Genomic DNA, 18,628 nt, shown 5'->3' on the forward strand with positions numbered 1-18,628 from the left:
CGGCACTTTACCTAGCATAGCCTTGTAGATGACCTGGAGCCAGTGGGTCTGACGACGAACATGTAGCGAGGGCCAGCCGACTAGGGCATACAGGTCGCAGTGGTGGGTCGTATAAGGTGCTTTAGTAACAAAACGAATGGCACTGTGATAAACTGCATCCAGTTTGCTGAGTAGAGTATTGGAAGCTATTTTGTAGATGACATCGCCGAAGTCGAGGATCGGTAGGATAGTCAGTTTTACTAGGGTAAGTTTGGCGGCGTGAGTGAAGGAGGCTTTGTTGCGGAATAGAAAGCCGATTCTTGCTTTGATTTTGGATTGGAGATGTTTGATATGAGTCTGGAAGGAGAGTTTGCAGTCTAGCCAGACACCTAGGTACTTATAGATGTCCACATATTCTAGGTCGGAACCGTCTAGGGTGGTGATGCTAGTCGGGCGTGCGGGTGCAGGCAGCGAACGGTTGAAAAGCATGCATTTGGTTTTACTAGCGTTTAAGAGCAGTTGGAGGCCACGGAAGGAGTGTTGTATGGCATTGAAGCTCGTTTGGAGGTTAGATAGCACAGTGTCCAAGGAAGGGCCGGAAGTATATAGAATGGTGTCGTCTGCGTAGAGGTGGATCAGGGAATCGCCCGCAGCAAGAGCAACATCATTGATGTATACAGAGAAAAGAGTCGGCCCGAGAATTGAACCCTGTGGTACCCCCATAGAGACTGCCAGAGGACCGGACAACATGCCCTCCGATTTGACACACTGAACTCTGTCTGCAAAGTAGTTGGTGAACCAGGCAAGGCAGTCATTAGAAAAACCGAGGCTACTGAGTCTGCCGATAAGAATATGGTGATTGACAGAGTCGAAAGCCTTGGCCAGGTCGATGAAGACGGCTGCACAGTAATGTCTTTTATCGATGGCGGTTATGATATCGTTTAGTACCTTGAGCGTGGCTGAGGTGCACCCATGACCGGCTCGGAAACCGGATTTCACAGCGGAGAAGGTACGGTGGGATTCGAGATGGTCAGTGATCTGTTTGTTGACTTGGCTTTCGAAGACCTTAGATAGGCAGGGCAGGATGGATATAGGTCTGTAACAGTTTGGGTCCAGGGTGTCTCCCCCTTTGAAGAGGGGGATGACCGCGGCAGCTTTCCAATCCTTGGGGATCTCAGATGATACGAAGGAGAGGTTGAACAGGCTGGTGATAGGGGGTGCGACAATGGCGGCGGACAGTTTCAGAAATAGGGGGTCCAGATTGTCAAGCCCAGCTGATTTGTATGGGTCCAGGTTTTCCAGCTCTTTCAGAACATCTGCTATCTGGATTTGGGTAAAGGAGAAGCTGGGGAGGCTTGGGCGAGTAGCAGCGGGGGGGGCGGGGCTGTTGGCCAAGGTTGGAGTCGCCAGGAGGAAGGCATGGCCAGCCATTGAGAAATGCTTGTTGAAGTCTTCGATTATCACGGATTTATCGGTGGTGACCGTGTTACCTAGCCTCAGTGCAGTGGGCAGCTGGGAGGAGGTGCTCTTGTTCTCCATGGACTTTACAGTATCCCAGAACTTTTTGGAGTTAGAGCTACAGGATGCAAATTTCTGCTTGAAAAAGCTGGCCTTTGCTTTCCTGACTGACTGCGTGTATTGGTTCCTGACTTCCCTGAACAGTTGCATATCGCGGGGGCTCTTCGATGCTATTGCAGTTCGCCACAGGATGTTTTTGTGCTGGTCGAGGGCAGTCAGGTCTGGAGTGAACCAAGGGCTATATCTGTTCTTGGTTCTGCATTTTTTGAACGGAGCATGCTTGTCTAATATGGTGAGGAAGTAACATTTAAAGAATGACCAGGCATCCTCAACTGACGGGATGAGGTCAATATCCTTCCAGGGTACCCGGGCCAGGTCGATTAGAAAGGCCTGCTCGCAGAAGTGTTTTAGGGAGCGTTTGACAGTGATGAGGGGTGGTCGTTTGACCGCGGACCCGTGGCGGATACAGGCAATGAGGCAGTGATCGCTGAGATCTTGATTGAAGACAGCAGAGGTGTATTTGGAGGGCAGGTTGGTCAGGATAATGTCTATTAGGGTGCCCATGTTTACGGATTTAGGGTTGTACCTGGTGGGTTCCTTGATGATTTGTGTGAGATTGAGGGCATCAAGCTTGGATTGTAGGACTGCCGGGGTGTTAAGCATATCCCAGTTTAGGTCACCTAACAGAACAAACTCTGAAGCTAGATGGGGAGCGATCAATTCACAGATGGTGTCCAGGGCACAGCTGGGAGCTGAGGGGGGTCGGTAGCAGGCGGCAACAGTGAGAGACTTATTTCTGGAGAGATTAATTTTTAAAATTAGAAGTTCGAACTGTTTGGGCATAGACCTGGAAAGTATGACAGAACTTTGCAGGCTATCTCTGCAGTAGATTGCAACTCCTCCCCCTTTGGCAGTTCTATCTTGACGGAAAGTGTTATAGTTGGGTATGGAAATCTCAGAATTTTTGGTGGCCTTCCTAAGCCAGGATTCGGACACGGCAAGGACATCAGGGTTGGCAGAGTGTGCTAAAGCGGTGAGTAAGGCAAACTTAGGGAGGAGGCTTCTGATGTTGACATGCATGAGGCCAAGGCTTTTTCGATCACAGAAGTCAACAAATGAGGGTGACTGGGGACATGCAGGGCCTGGGTTTACCTCCACATCACCCGAGGAACAGAGGAGTAGTAGGATGAGGGTGCGGCTAAAGGCTATCAAAACTGGTCGCCTAGAGCGTTGGGGACAAAGAATAAAAGGAGCAGATTTATGGGCGTGGTAGAATAGATTCTGGGCATAATGTGCAGACAGGGGTATGGTGGGGCGTGGGTACAGCGGAGGCAAGCCCAGGCACTGGGTGATGATAAGAGAGGTTGTATCTCTGGACATGCTGGTCTCAATGGGTGAGGTCACCGCATGTGTGGGGGGTGGGACCAAGGAGGTATCAGAGGTACGGAGAGTGGAACTACAGGGTCCATTGCAAACCAAAACAATGATAATGATAACTAGCCTTAACAACAGTATGCAAGGCATATTGATATTTGAGAGAGACATACAATAAGGCATAAAGTGATTGCAGGTCTTGATTGGGAGAGCTAGCTAAAACAACAGGTAAGATAACAGCAGCAATAACAGGGTGCTAGTCTAACACAGCAACAACAGGTAAAAATGGCGACGACTAGGCAGAGAGGGTCGGATTAACTACACACAGATCCTGAGTTAAAGCACAGAGCCGACAGATAAAACACAAATAAACAGAATGGAGTACCGTGAATTAATGGACAGTCAAGCATGCATCAGCTATGTAGCCAAGTGATCATAGTGTCCAGGGGGCAGCCGTAGATGGAGCAGGGAGGCCTCCACTAAGCTAGCACGCGGCGTTTAAAGTTAGTAGCCCGGGGGGTGGTCTGCTCAGACGGAGGGGGTCTGCTCAGACGTGGTCGTGTCGACAGAGAATCCAAGCCAGATGGCGATGGCGAAAGAGAGGTTGTGAATTGTAGAATTGTGTTTGCTAACTGGTGCTAGCTTCGTGGCAGTGGCGCTAGCTGCGCTAGCTACAAGCTAGCTGTGAGGATCAGAAGTAGTGGCTCAGGGATTACGGCAGGAATCCGGCGTTGTTGTCGAGAGACAGTCCGATGCTGGTAAATTGGTGAGTAATATCCAGGCTAATAACAGGGCTGGTGTCTGTGCAGAAGGTGAAAGCTACTAGCAGCGGCAAAAAAAAATGGCTAAATTAGCTTGTAGCTGGTATTGTAGCCCAAGAATTCGCTGGTAGACCTCTTCAGCTAGCCGGCAGATGGGCCTAGCTCGAGGCTAGCTCAAGGCTAACTGGTGCTTGCTTCGGGACAGAGGTGTTAGCCAGTAGTAGCCACTCGGTTGCAGCTAGCTAGCTGTGATGATACGGTATAATTGTCCAGAGCTTGCGTCAGGAATCCGGTGATGTGGTAGAGAAAAAGCAGTCCTATATGCTCTGGGTTGATATCGCGCTTGCAGACTGGCAGGTATTGGCCCGGTATTGAAGCTGGCTGTGTCCGAGTTGAGGGTGAAGACCGCAGCAGTGGCTAACTGACTACTAGCTAGTAGCTAGTTATCTGGCTAGCTTCTGATTGGGGTTACGGTTCTAAAGTATAAAAAATAGCAGGTCCGTACCACATTGGGTGAGGCGGAATGTAGGAATGTATATTCAGTTCCTAGATGGAAAGTGAAATTAAAATATATACGAAATGTATACGAAAAATACGAAGACTATTTACACGGGACAGGACAAGACAAAGACACGTCCGACTGCTACGCCATCTTGGACACCATGGGATGACTAACCTGTACTCCCGCACATTGACTCTGTACCGGTACCCCCTGTATATAGCCTCGTTATTGTTATGTCATTTTCTTGTGTTACTTTTTGATATTTAAAAAATAAACACACTACCATTCAAATGTTTGGGGTCACATAGAAATGTTCAGGATTTTGAAAGAAAAGCACATTTTTTGTCCATTAAAATAACATCAAACTTATCAGAAATACAGTGTAGACATTGTTAATGTTGTAAATGACTATTGTAGCTGGAAACGGCTGACTTTTTTATGGAACACAACAGAGGCAAGGCAAAATAACACAATACAAAATAAACCAGGGCAATTTATATGCAGGTGAAGGTGTTTGAGTGTAATTATGTTGGCCATATTGGATTCAGAATAACATGTATTTACACCAAAACAGCCTTTATGGCCATGAGGGTTGAATACAGTTCTGAAAAAAATACCTATCATCTACACTCTTAGAAAAAAAGCTGGTGTCTAGAACCTAAAAGGGTTCTTCGGCTGTCCCCATAGGAGAACCCTTTGAATAACCTTTTTTGGTTCCAGGTAGAACACTTTCCACAGAGGGTTCTACATGGAACCCAAAATGGTTCTACCTGGAACCAAAAAGGGTGCTCGTATGGGGACAGCTGAAGAAACCTTTTGGAAGAAAAGAAATGTACAAAAATGTATATTTACATGTGATTTGAACTCCATCAAATGGTATTATGGCAGTCATATTGGATATGAGGCAAAATCCAGGATGGCCCAAAAGATAATCTATGGTGGCCCCCTGACTAAATTACAAGAGCAGGGGCTAAAATATACATCTTTCAAGGAACCTTGGTCTCCAAAACATTTCATTTCGATGTCTGAGCCCACTTGTTTTCCTTAGAGCCGATTGCAATAGCCACAACATCAGAAGATGTGGATCTGTCTGTATTTTCGTCAGGCAGGACCATACAGCACTGAATAAGAGCAAATTTTACTTGGAAAGGTGTCTATTAATCAGCTAGCAGAAAGTAAATCTTACATTCATCAGACATATTCATAGTTGATATTTCCAACTGTTGTATCTCCGTGTTTACAGGTCTATATTTCCAAGTTGCATTAAGATATCCTAATGCTGTTTATTTGTGTACGTATGGAAGACAACTGACTACATGTATTCCACATTCATGCAATATTGGGTTACGTGAGTTTATGTGGCCCATCCACCTCCAGTCAGGCATTATTCTGCACTTTTTTAGTTTAGGGTCGGGTATCACAATCTTTTAATTTAACCACTTTTGCAGTAACATATTTTTACACAACCATCCATTTCATGAATGGGAGGCATTAGAAATATGAAAAAACATGATTGTGTTCTGTTCTACCTCAGGTAGGGGTATCGAAAAATGTTTGAGGCCTTGCCACTCACTAGCCTATTTCTCTTCTCTTTCACCCCCAGACACTGACAGCCTTATTCCCAGCAGCACCCACTGGCATATCCTTCCCCTCTCTCCCTTCACTTCAATTAATCCAGACCAAACCAGTTGACCCTTTGGCTTGGCCCGTGACCTTGTGTGAAATGGGTCCGGCAAGAGAAGGCACGCTACGTTCATTAGCGTAGGACTCAATGCCACGTCTGTGTCAAGTCGGGCAAGGCCCATGGGACTCTCTTGGCTTTATTTTTATTAAAATGCTTTATTGAACAGGGTCATGCTGAGACCAAGGTCTCTTTCACAGATGTGCCCTGTATACACATCAATACACATCAAAATTCACATCAGTATTCACATCAATACATGAAAAGCAAAACACAAATCATAGAAAACAAACATCGTTCAGTAAAAAGGTCCTCAATCAGCCTTTTGAATTGCCCTAGTGGAACCAATTCATCCAAATTTAGAGAGCCTTGGAGATCATTCCACAAGTAAGGTGCAAAAAAAACTAAAAGCAGATTTACCTAACTCAGTGGAGACCAGATCTGATATCTTGTATGTCTAAGTTAAAAAATAAAGTAAGATACGGTGGAAGTTGCAATGCATCGATCTACGAGACTTCAAAGAGGGCAATGACTACTTTCTGATACAGAACGCAGTGATGTGTACCAAACCTGTAGCCAGTAATAAAGCATAGTGCTCTATGATAAACTGTGTCCAATAGCTTCAATAAAGTCGCAGCTGCATTCATATAGACAATATTGCCATAGTTTATAACCGGTATGAATGTCGACTGAATAATTTGTTTTCTGCTATTTAATGAAAGGCATGACCTATTCCTAAGAGAACACCATTTTAATTCTTAATTTCTTAACTAACTCATCAACATACTTTTTTGAAAGATAGCTATTCGTCAATCCAGATACCTAGATATTTATACGCGGGGACATGATCAATGAGGGCACCATCCAATAACATATGCATAAATGATCAGATACATTTTTACGCGATTTGGAGAACAACATATACTTAACACATACTCATAATAGCAGTCAGTGGATATTTGGTCAGGGAATGTTTGTTGTTTGTTTTCCTGCCCTTTCCCTTCAACTCCTTGAATATGAAAAAAAGGGAGAAGAGTTTAAAATGTACCTGTCTTAATGCACTTAAAACGAGGTGCAGCCAGAGAATACATCTGGCCCATTTGGGAAGAGCAACGACTTTGAGTGTGTGGGGTTGTATAATGAATAAGCACTTCTTAAAAGTGCACTTTCAATTTGAGGGGCTGAACTTGTGGTTGAACTTATTAAACTTGATTATCAAAAAAAAAAGAGCGGTGGAGGGCACTTGTCCAAAAGTCTTTGTTAACAGGATCAGGGGCGGCCCGGTCATGAACGCCATGCATTAGCAGCTGGAGTGTATGGGAACACATTCAAAGATGCAATTCCTCGGACAAATTATAATCCAATCCAGTGAAAATTTGCCTGACTCTCCCAAAATGGCTGACCAAGCGAACAATAGTCTGAAGTAGTTGACAATAAGGTGGTGCAGACTACCTGTATCCACAAAGCTATCTTGAAGTAAACTGGCCACAGATGGATACAGTGTTTATTTGTGGTTTTGTTGGCAGATACTGTATTATAGGATTTCGTGAGAAGGTGCAAGAGGGGGATTCAAGATGTCGTATAGGAGTATTAAAGAAGGTACAGTTGAAGTCGGAAGTTTACATACACCTTAGCCAAATACATTTAAACTCAGTTTTTCACAATTCCTGACATTTAATCCTAGTAAAAATTCCCTGTCTTAGGTCAGTTAGGATCACCACTTTATTTTAAGAATGTGAAATGTCAGAATAATAGTAGAGAAGGATTTATTTCAGCTTTTATTTCTTTCATCACATTCCCAGTGGGTCAGAAGTTTACATACACTCAATTAGTATTTGGTAGCATTGCCTTTAAATTGTTTAACTTGGGTCAAACATTTCGGGTAGCCTTCCACAAGCTTCCCAGAATAAGTTGGGTGAATTTTGGCCCATTCCTCCTGACAGAGCTGGTGTAACTGAGTCAGGTTTGTAGGCCTAATTGCTCGCACACGCCTTTTCAGTTCTGCCCACACATTTTCTATAGGATTGAGGTCAGGGCTTTGTGATACCTTGACTTTGTTGTCCTTAAGCCATTTTGCCACAACTTTGGAAGTATGCTTAGTGTCATTGTCCACCCGCCAACCCCTCTTTTACGCTACTGCTACTCTCTGTTCATCATATATGCATAGTCACTTTAACCATATCTACATGTACATACTACCTCCATCAGCCTGACTGACCAGTGTCTGTATGTAGCCTCACTACTTTTATAGCCTCGCTACTGCATATAGGCTGTCTTTTTATTGTTGTTTTATTTCTTTACCTACCCATTGTTCACCTAATACCTTTTTGCACTATTGGTTAGAGCCTGTCAGTAAGCATTTCACTGTAAGGTCTACATCCATTGTATTCGGCGCACGTGACAAATAAACTTATGATTTGATTTACCTTTTTTTTGGCTGAGGTTTTGGCTGATTTCTTTTGATTTTCCCATGATGTCAAGCGAAGAGGCACTGAGTTTGAAGGTAGGCCTTGAAATACATCCACAGATACATCTCCAATTGACTGAAATGATGTCAATTAGTCTATCAGAAGCTTCTAAAGCCATGACATTTTCTGGAATTTTCCAAGCTGTTTAAAGGCACAGTCAACTTAGTGTATGTAAACTTCTGACCCACTGGAATTGTGATACAGTGAATTATACGTGAAATAATCTGTCTGTAAAACAATTGTTGGAAAAATTACTTGTGTCATGCACAAAGTAGATGTCCTAACCGACTTGACAAAACTATAGTTTGTTAACAAGAAATTTGTGGAGTGTCGACAACATCCGGTAAAATTGGAGGGCGCGCAATTCAAATAGATAATCGTAATATTAAACATTCATGAACATACAAGTATCTTATATCCTTTAAAAGCTTAACTTCTTGTTAATCTAACTGTGTTGTCTGATTTACAATAGGCTTTACAGCGAAAGCATATCATGCTATTGTTTGAGGACGGCGCCCCACAACAACATATTATTCAACCACCACAGGCTTCGTAAAATCACAAATAGCGATTAAACAAGTTACTTACTTTTGAAAAGGTTCCTCTGTTTGCAATCCCAATGGTCCCAGCTACAACATGAATGGTCGTTTTGTTAAATAAAATTATTCTTTATATCCCAAAAAGTCAGTTTAGTTGGTGCCATCGATTTCAGTAATCCACTCGTTCAACATGCAGACAAGGGAGTCCAAAAAGCTACCGTTAAACTTTGTTTAAACAAGTCAAACTACATTTCTATTTAATCCTCAGGTATCCTAAAATGTAAATAAACTATAATATTTCATATGGAAAGAAGTATGTTTAATAGAAAGGTAAAACTAGTAAGTGTGCGTCCTCTTCGTGGCGCGCGAACAGACGGATATTGTACCGGGACTCTTCCTACAAAAACTTCAGATTCTTGCTAGTTTTTGAAGAAACAAGCCTGAAACAGTGAACAAAGACTGTTGACATCTTGTGGAAGCCATAGGAATTGCAATCTGGGAGCTGGAATTACATAGGACCCATAGCTTTCCATTACAAGAGCCTGGGACCTAAAGAAATATAATTCCGGGTGGTTTTTCTTTGTAATTTTGCCTGCCATATCAATTGTGTTATAGTCTCAGACATTATTGTAACAGTTCTAGAAACTTCAAAGTGTTTTCTATCCAATGCTATCAATTATATGCATATCCTGGCTTTTGGGCCTGAGTAACAGGCAGTTTACTTTGGTTACATCAGTCAGGCGGAAATTCAGGAAAATAGACCCTAGCTCTAAGAAGTGACTCCAACCTTAAGTGTATGTTAACTTCCGACTTCAACTGTACATTGGAAACTTTGTTAGAAAGTGGAAGATAACTGGAGGACGATTCTCATTTTTAATGATCTTGGTCGTATGATCTCATTACCTGACGCACGACGCACTAGTTGCTTTGTAAGTGAAGACAGGTGGATGTGGGTCAAGCTACAGAAGCATCGACACACTAGTCTGCAAATGCTGCATTAGCCTTCACATCTTTCCTGTCACGCTTTAGTAAAAATCAGTCTAGAACAGCCACCACATAAAATGCATGTCACACAGGTAAAACCCTGCAACACTGCTGAATAAATAATACACCCACTAAAGTTGCATGGAAAGAGAGACATAAAATAAGAGAGGCGTAAAATTTGCCATTGGGCCTTCAGTGCTGAGCTTTATTTGCAGTGTGGCCGAGTGGCTCAAGCATACCCAAAGGGCCTGAGCCAAAGGACGTGGCTGGTAGCCAGGAGTGGAGACAGGGCTGAGTCGGGGATGGATGGGTGGGTGGAGTGGGTAGATGGAGGTTTGTGCCCGTGCCAGGGTTTTCTCTGTTCTCTCACGCTCAGAGGAGAGATGGCGGGGCTAAAGTGTTGATGCAGGCAGAACCAGGGGCTTATGGCCTGTCTGACTGGAGGAGCCCGTTGGGGTTCACCAGGGACGTGGTGACTTTGAAGGGTGTTAGTGTGGCCACGCCAAACAACCCACTGCAGGGGCCCAACTGCACTGTCTGCTGACTCCAGTACATTCGTTTTTTCGCTCCCTCTCTCTCTCTCACCTCCCTCACTTTTTAATTCTCGCCTCCATCTTGTTCCCTCCCTCAATCTCTCTCTATCTCTCTCTCTGTCTCACCTAATCTCAATTTCTAACCCTAACCCTCTCCCTCCCTTTCCCATCCTCTCTGTCACTTCCTCCTGTTACCCTTTATTTCTGAAATTGAGTGAGGGGAAGTCCTGCTAGCTAGTATTGACACTTCGCCGTATTGGCTACTGATGCGTTCACTCCCAAACATTATGTAGCACTTTGCTTGAATGAAACACAGAAAAGTGAGGAGATGAAATCGCTGCTAGAGACGATTTACAGTAAACAAATTAAACGGTATCAAAATGCTAAGCTCCTGCTCAATACTTCTCCATTGACTGTATACTGAAATTCTGATATTTAAAAGTAAATATTTTAGATAGACTCAGAAGTTACAGGTTCTCACCTCCCAAGTGGTGCAGTGGTCGAAGGCACGGCATCTCAATGTTTGAGGTGTCACTACATCCCTTGGTTCGATACCAGGCTGTGACCGAGAGACCAATGAGGCAGCGCACAATTAGCCCAGCGTTGTCCTGGTTAGGGCGAGGGTTTGGCCGGCCGGGATTTCCTTGTCCCATCGCGCTCTAGCGACTACTTGTGGTCGGACGGGCAGCTGCAAGCTGACTTCGGTCGCCAGCTGGACGGTGTTTCCTCCGACACATTGGTGCGGCTGGCTTCCGGGTTAAGCGAGCAGTGTGTCAAGAAGCAGTGCGACTTGGCAGGGTTGTGTTTCGGAGGACGCATGGCTCTCGACCTTTGCCTCTCCCGAGTCCGTAGGGGAGTTGCAGCGATGGGACAAGACTGTAACTACCAATTGGATATCACGAAATTGGGGAGAAAAATGGGTAAAAGTACAACAACAAAAATGTACTTACAGGTTCGCTAATACAAAACATATTAATCATATGTTCAGCGGATTTGAAGAATGACAGCCCTGTGCAGGTTACTGAATACATCTAGGAAAGTTAATTCAATTTTGGATTTAATAAAAGGACTAGAGTGTAGAGATTTAAGAGAATCCATATAGGTTTTGCTGGAACTCATCGACAAGATTCTGAGAAATGTGCATCTATTGGAATCAACCTCAGAGGCACAGAAAATAACAAACAATATAACCATCTGTGAATTTAAACTACACTGTGCTCAAAATGTGGATTCTCGCTGTGGTTTCTCATTTCCTCAGTGCTAATGAAACGTTCTCATTGATACAGCCATGAAACGTGGCCTTAAAATATCCACACACAAAAATACACTTTGGTTTCTCCACAAACATTTTGGAAAATAACATTGCTCCAGGGACGGAGAGAGTCCAGTCTTCATACTACTACAGACACAATCGAGTGAGTCAAATGGAGATAATCCAGGAAACTGAAGAGGCTCCACTTCACATTGTGAATGGGCTGTGATTAGGTGTATGGTTTGAGGCCTGAATGAGCTTCACTACCATGAAGATTGTCTATTTGATGAACATGGAGATGCTAATGCTACGCTAATTTCAGTGAGTGTACATAAAGGAGACCTCTTCGGTGCTTTGTCTATTCCTCGTTAGGTTCTTTTCCTGTCCCTTATATCTTCAAATCGACGGTGAACAAAAGAACACGACACCAGACTGTTTTCGGTTTGATTGCTTGCATCAAACTGAAAACAAGCGGCCTGCAAATACAATACAAAAAAAATCGAATAAAAGCCATCTGAATGCATTAGGTAAATGTGCAACTTGCAAGATCTGTTTCAACCAAATCTGAATCAAAACCATAAATAGTTTCAAATATCCCAAACTGGTTCAAAGTAACTATTATTCCAATATACAGACATGACTGTTTGTTATCAATGTAAAAATATTCATATTTCTATGTCCAATATATTGTGGTCAAATATCTACTGTAACAAAATTAATATCTCAAAAGCTAGTCAGTTGTATAGGCACTGCTTGTCAATTACTGCCGACACTACCACTAAGTGAAGACCTTCAAAATACAGTGGGGGGATTTTAGATCCCCATGTTCCATATTAGAGATATGATACGAGGGAGCGGAAGAGACACGGATGAGAAGTGTGACATTTTCCCTCTGACATTAAAGACAGACAAAGCCTCCTCGCGACAGTATTAAAATGTGCAGCCACCGCAGTTACGATGGCCGTGATAGGAGCCCGCCCGGCAGAGCGGAGAGAAGTGGCGCCGCAAAAGGGGAAATGACACGCACTGCAGTCTTCACCCGTGAGTGGTTTAATAACAGCGGAATACAGATATAAACCATGCAGAGCCCAGTGAGGACAATAAGGTCTCAGTGCTTGGCTAAACAGCTGATAAAGAATACAGACGAGGGGGTGGTGTGGACTGGGGTGCTGGTGTGGAGAGTGTGGAATGGGAATGAATGTGGAGGGTGTGTAAAGCACACCCTGACTATAATGTGGAGAGGTGATATGAGGAGATGGACTTTAATTAGGAAGGAGGGGGGGTGAGATATGTGGAGTATGCATATGGTAGTTTTAATGTATACCTTTAACACACAATTATATTACAAGCCTGGTACCTGAGCTGAGGTGCTACGCACTAATCGCACTATAGAGCATCTATCACCTTTTCAATGTTTGTATCCTTTTGCAAAGTATTTGTGGATTCAAATTAAGTATTTCAAATGTGGATGTACAGCAGTTATCCCCAAGTGAACAGCGCAAGGTATACAGTAGCAAATCTTAAACATTTCCAGACCCAAGTCTGTCTGTCCATTTTTATTTTTTTTACCGCCTCTTTAGGTGTCTAGCAAGGCTCAATCCTGGGCCCTCTCCTGTTCCTGTCATAACATTCCCACTCGTCGCCGGGATAACACATTCCTGTCCACATCCCCACAGGCGGCAGGGCTGTCGGTGCTCCAGAGTACACTGAGGTTGATCTCCAGCTGGATGAGCAGGGACAGACGTGTACAAACGAGCCCAGACGCTAACTGAATAATCACTGCCTAGCCCCCACAGCGGTAGTAGAGTTTCTCAAAGGATTTGAAATGGGTACTCTCCAACCAGAACTGCTTGGTATCAGACTCTGTATGTTTCATAGACAGCCTGCTTATTTTAGTTGGTTTGTTTTCTTATGTTTCTCATGTCAACATTGTTCTCATGTTGGTAATGATTTGTATAACCTTGCTGCTCTCTTGAACCACATCTCTTGGATAAAATACATCATCTTAACAACGGAAACCCTTATAAATAAAGAAAGGAAATAAGAAAGCAGCAGAAATGCTGAGATACTCTCCTTAAATTAACCAGTCACGAAGAACTCTTGAATGTCAAGATAGTGATCATAGTAGTAACTGGGATTGATAATCTACCCCACTATCATCTGTAATCTGCCCCAACACTACCATGCTCTACACACGACACTGCTAATGATCCAGAAGCAAAGACTGCTGGGACCTGGTGACAAATCGGCCTGCACTGCGTCACTGGTGGCAACAGTTGTGTCACCCATGACAACTGGCACAAAGTAACACAGTTGGCTACATCTACTTTAAATGTTTTGGCTCAATACTTTGGCCCCATTTCCTCTTGCTGATCTGAAAAAGCCTGGATTTGTGAAGGCAATATGTTGGAGTAGGCCAAATGGAGTTGTCACCAAATTGCTTACACCTATTCACTTATTCACTTTTACTTAATCTAACTAACTGTTCGATTAGTTTTAATGTGGAAAGAGGAAGTTGGAAAGGGAAGAGCTTTCAAAAAGAGCTTCAAAGACAGTCAAGGAAAGCAAAAAAACACATTGATAGTGTACTCCAAAGTGAAAAGAGGTTAGGGGTTAGGGTTCAGGGGTAAGGTGGAGCAGGCCTACCTGTCTTGCGGAGAGGGAAGTTGTCTTTGGGGTCGTACATCCCCAGGATGGCGTGGTTGTAAGTGGACATCCCTGTCTGGGGAGGGGAGCTCTGGTCCAGGGAGCTGTGCTGGGTCTTCCTACATAGGGGAGACAAATATACATTTACAATATTTCATTTGGGTCCTTCAAAGGGAGCTGACCTCACTTGCAAGGTAGAGGACGCCTGGTTATTGGAAGTAAACTGAACGTATTCCCCCATTGTAGATAAATACATCTGGAGATTGTACACAGTATGATGGATAATCACCAACATGCAATAAGATGTGGTAAAATCTAAATTCAGCTTTTCAATGATTTCTTGTAATCGTAAATTTGTAACATCTGTCCTTCAAGAAGCATTAAGGCACAATTGGTCCATATTTGAAAGGTTACACATGCATGAATAACTAGTATGACGTCATCTAAGGGCGACGTATGTTTGTTGTTGAGGGCTGAAAGCTGAACGGTTTATTGTTTTTGTAAAGTTGACAGTGTTTCCTTGTACATTTTGTCATATTTTATTTTTGGGATGCTAAGGCTCTTTTGGGCTTAGTCGCTGCGAGCGCTGCTATCTCTCCCCGGATCCTGCAAGATTCCTCATAGGGGGAGGGACATGGAAGCCCAGCTAGCATACCTGGCTCGGCGTTCTCAAATGGAGGTTGCTATTGAATGTTTTCAGCACTGCAGGAACTGTGTTTACTTTGCTTTGTTCCGGGACAATGTGGACCGCGCTGACTTTCAATGTAGCAACTGCTTGAGTGCGGAGGAATACTCTTAGCAAGCAGGTAGCAAACTTACAAAAGCTACTCGGGAATCCACGCCCACCTACTTTTTCTTCCACCCCAGTAGCCAGACGCCGCTCTGGTCTGGTGGAAGTGTCGCCGCCGAGTCGGCTCTCCACAGCCGACTGGCCGGTGCTCAGCCGGGATCCATCCCTGAAGGGGTCTCCCCCTTCCCTGGAGAATGGAGCTGTTCTCGACCCAACCAACCAGCCATGGAGATACATCACTCGCCGTGGAAGTCAAAGAAAGCGTCCTCTGGCAACGTGGGTCTCCTTGGAGTTGTTAAGCCCGGACCTGACACAGACCAGAAACGGCTTTGCCGCCCTGGATCCAGAGGTTCCGGCGCCTTCTTCCTTAGGGGCTTCCCATTCGACATCGGATCCCGAGGTACCTGCATCTTCGTCCTCTGTTCTGTCTCCCTCTCCAGTGGCTTCTACCTCGGGTTCAGATCCTCTGAGTTCCCACCCTTATCAGATCGTGAGGCTACCTGAGAGATCGAACCATTCAACATCGCCAGCTGTCATCATAGGCAGCTCTATGGTGAGAAACATCTCGGTCCCCAAGGCATATCTCTGAAACTCACCTAGATAATACCTTTGATGCCTGGAGGGAAGCTAAAGTTATTCCGCTAACGCAAGAATAGTAAATCCCCCTTTAATAGCTCAAATAGCCGACCAATCAGCCTGTTACCAACCCTTAGTAAACTTCTGTAAAAAATGGTGTTTGTCCAGATACAATGCTATTTCACAGTAAACAAATTGACAACAGACTTTCAGCACGCTTATAGGGAATGACACTCAACAAGCACAGAACTTACTGACTGATGATTGGCTGAGAGAAATTGATGATAAAATGATTGTGGAGGCTGTCTTGTTAGACTTCAGTGCAGCTTTTAACATTATCGATCATAGTCTGCTGCTGGAAAAACATGTGTTATGGCTTTACACCCCCTGCTATAATGTGGATAAAGAGTTACTTGTCTAACAGAACACAGAGGGTGTTCTTTAATGGAAGCCTCTCAAGCATAAACCAGGTAGAATCAGGAATTCCCCAGGGTAGCTGTTTAGGCCCCTTACTTTTTAAAATCTTTACTAACGACATGCCACTGGCTTTGAGTAAAGCCAGTGTGTATATGTATGCAGATGACTCAACACTATAAAACGTCAGCTACTACAGCAACTGAAATGACTTAACAAAGAAAGAGCTGCAGTTAGTTTCGGAATGGGTAGCAATGAATAAGTTAGTCCTAAAAGCATTGTATTTGGGACAAATCATTCACTAAACCCTAAACCTCAACTACATCTCGTAATGAATAATGTTGAAATTGAGCAAGTTGAGGTGACTAAACTGCTTGGAGTAACCCTGGATTGTAAGCTGTCATGGTCAAAACATATTGATACAACAGTAGCTAAGATGGGGAGAAGTCTGTCCATAATAAAGCGCTGCTCTGCCTTCTTAACAACAATATCAACAAGGCAGGTCCTACAGGCCCTAGTTTTGTTGCACCTAGACTACTTCAGTAGCGTGGTCAGGTGCCACAAAGAGGGACTTTGGAAAATTGCAGTTGGCTCAGAACCGGGCAGCACGGCTGGCCCTTAAAAGTACACGGAGAGCTAACATTAATGACATGCATGTCAATTTCTCATGGCTCAAAGTTGAAGAGAGATTGACTTTATCAGTATTTGTTTTTGTAAGAGGTGTTGACAAGCTTAATGTACCTAGCTGTCTGTTTAAAATACTTGCACACAGCTCAGACACCCATGCATACCCGACAAGAAATGCCACCAGAGGTCTCTTCACAGTCCCTAAGTCCAGAATAGACTATGAGAGGCGCACAGTACTACATAGAGTCATGACTACATGAGACGCTATTCTACATCAGGTAACTGATGCAAGCAGTAGAAGCAGATTTAAAAAACAGGTAAACATACATCTTATGGAACAACGGGGACTATGAAGAGACACACACAAAGGTACAGACACAGGCATACGCATGCATTGTGGTATCAAACAGCAGGTAGCCTAGTGGTTAGAGTGTTGGGCTAGTAACCAGAAAGGTTGTTAGATCGAATCCCTGAGCTGATATGGTAAAATTATGTCTTTCTGCCCCTGAACAAGGCAGTTAACCCACTGTTCCTAGGCTATCGTTGTAAATAAGAATGTGTTAACTGACTTGCCTAGTTAAAAAAAAAACATATTGTATATACAGTTGAAGTTTACATACACTTAGGTTGGAGTCATTAAAACTCGTTTTTCAACCACTCCGCAAATTTACTGTTAACAAACTATAGTTTTGGCAAGTCGATTAGGACATCTACTTTGTGCATGACACAAGTCATTTTTCCAACAATCCCTAATAAATACGCACGCACGCACGCACGCACGCACGCACGCACGCACGCACGCACGCACGCACGCACGCACGCACGCACGCACGCACACACACACACACACACACACACACACACACACACACACACACACACACACACACACACACACACACACACACACAGGCGCATGAGCGTTACCACAAACACCGGACACACAGTTCACTCCCCACCACACACAACCTCCTCTCAGGCAGACCTTTTTATTTATGGCCCGACACTTTGAATGCCATCTCAGATTACCTACAATGCATATGCCCAGCCTGAAGGGGTGCGAATCCCTGTGTTGGTAAACAAACCCGCTGACACAGCAACGAGCGGATACAGATCTGATGGAGCCATAAAAGCTACTACTATTGCAAGGACCTGCTGGTGTGCGAACGATCTGCTGATGCTGCCCGTCTGTCCATGCTACTCTGTCTGACTGGGTAGCAATGGTGCCTGCCAGTTGATGTGGCTTCAGTAGTGTGAGGGAGAAACAGGCGTCTGTCTGTCTGCCGATCTCTGTTACTGCGTATCCGTCTATCCTCAGCTACCATTGAACAGTGTGTACCCGTCTGTCTCTGTGTCCGTCTTCCTTAACTGCCATTATGTTCCACTGTGTTACAGTAAAGCATGACGAGGGCTTCATGTTTCTCAGTTAATAGCTAAGAGAGAATATCATTGATGTTTCCTCTGGCTGGGGCCATTTGAGGTCAGCTGTCATCTTCGCAGCCCACTGAATTGTTCTGTCTGGTTTTCCCCTCCATCTCAGATACACAGCGAGCCCGTCTAGGTTTCATGGCTGACATGTCTTTGGCTCATGTGGCAATTATAAAAATGCTGCCGTAGCTGTCAGAATATATACATGTTTTGATATATAAAATATCTGGTGGTCGATGTTGTCTTAGAGGGCTCGTTTTATGTGGCTGCTGTCAGTGGTCTTTTTTTTGGGGAGGTGGGGAAACAAACAAGTAAAGAGTAAACAAAACTAAGTAAAACCCCTGTAAAACTGTTAAGATAACTAGCCCCAGCCTCACTAATGCTCAATAACTTTGACAAGGAAGACCACCAATGGGGAGTTAAACTTCTCTCCGAGGACCTTAAAGATTTAATCCGCATTAGGGGAAACAGCGCCACTGTCCACCCCAGTATCAATCAATCAAGTGTATTTATAAAGCCCTTCTTACATCAGCTGATATCTCAAAGTGCTGTACAG

At 44.1% G+C, this 18,628-nt stretch overlaps 1 protein-coding gene across 4 annotated transcripts in view; it reads right to left on the reverse strand.

Moving 5' to 3' along the window:
- The window catches only part of LOC139546994 (histone deacetylase 4-like), a 257,932-nt gene that overhangs the window by 66,776 nt on the left and 172,528 nt on the right, over nt 1-18,628 (reverse strand). For all 4 annotated transcript variants that reach the window (XM_071356019.1, XM_071356018.1, XM_071356017.1 and 1 more), the window contains one exon: nt 14,238-14,356. In XM_071356019.1, the coding sequence (XP_071212120.1) occupies nt 14,238-14,356 (119 nt within the window). The remainder of the gene's footprint in view (nt 1-14,237; nt 14,357-18,628) is intronic.

Source organism: Salvelinus alpinus, chromosome 20, assembly GCF_045679555.1.
Source record: "Salvelinus alpinus chromosome 20, SLU_Salpinus.1, whole genome shotgun sequence".
In the NCBI taxonomy this organism is placed as follows: domain Eukaryota; kingdom Metazoa; phylum Chordata; class Actinopteri; order Salmoniformes; family Salmonidae; genus Salvelinus; species Salvelinus alpinus.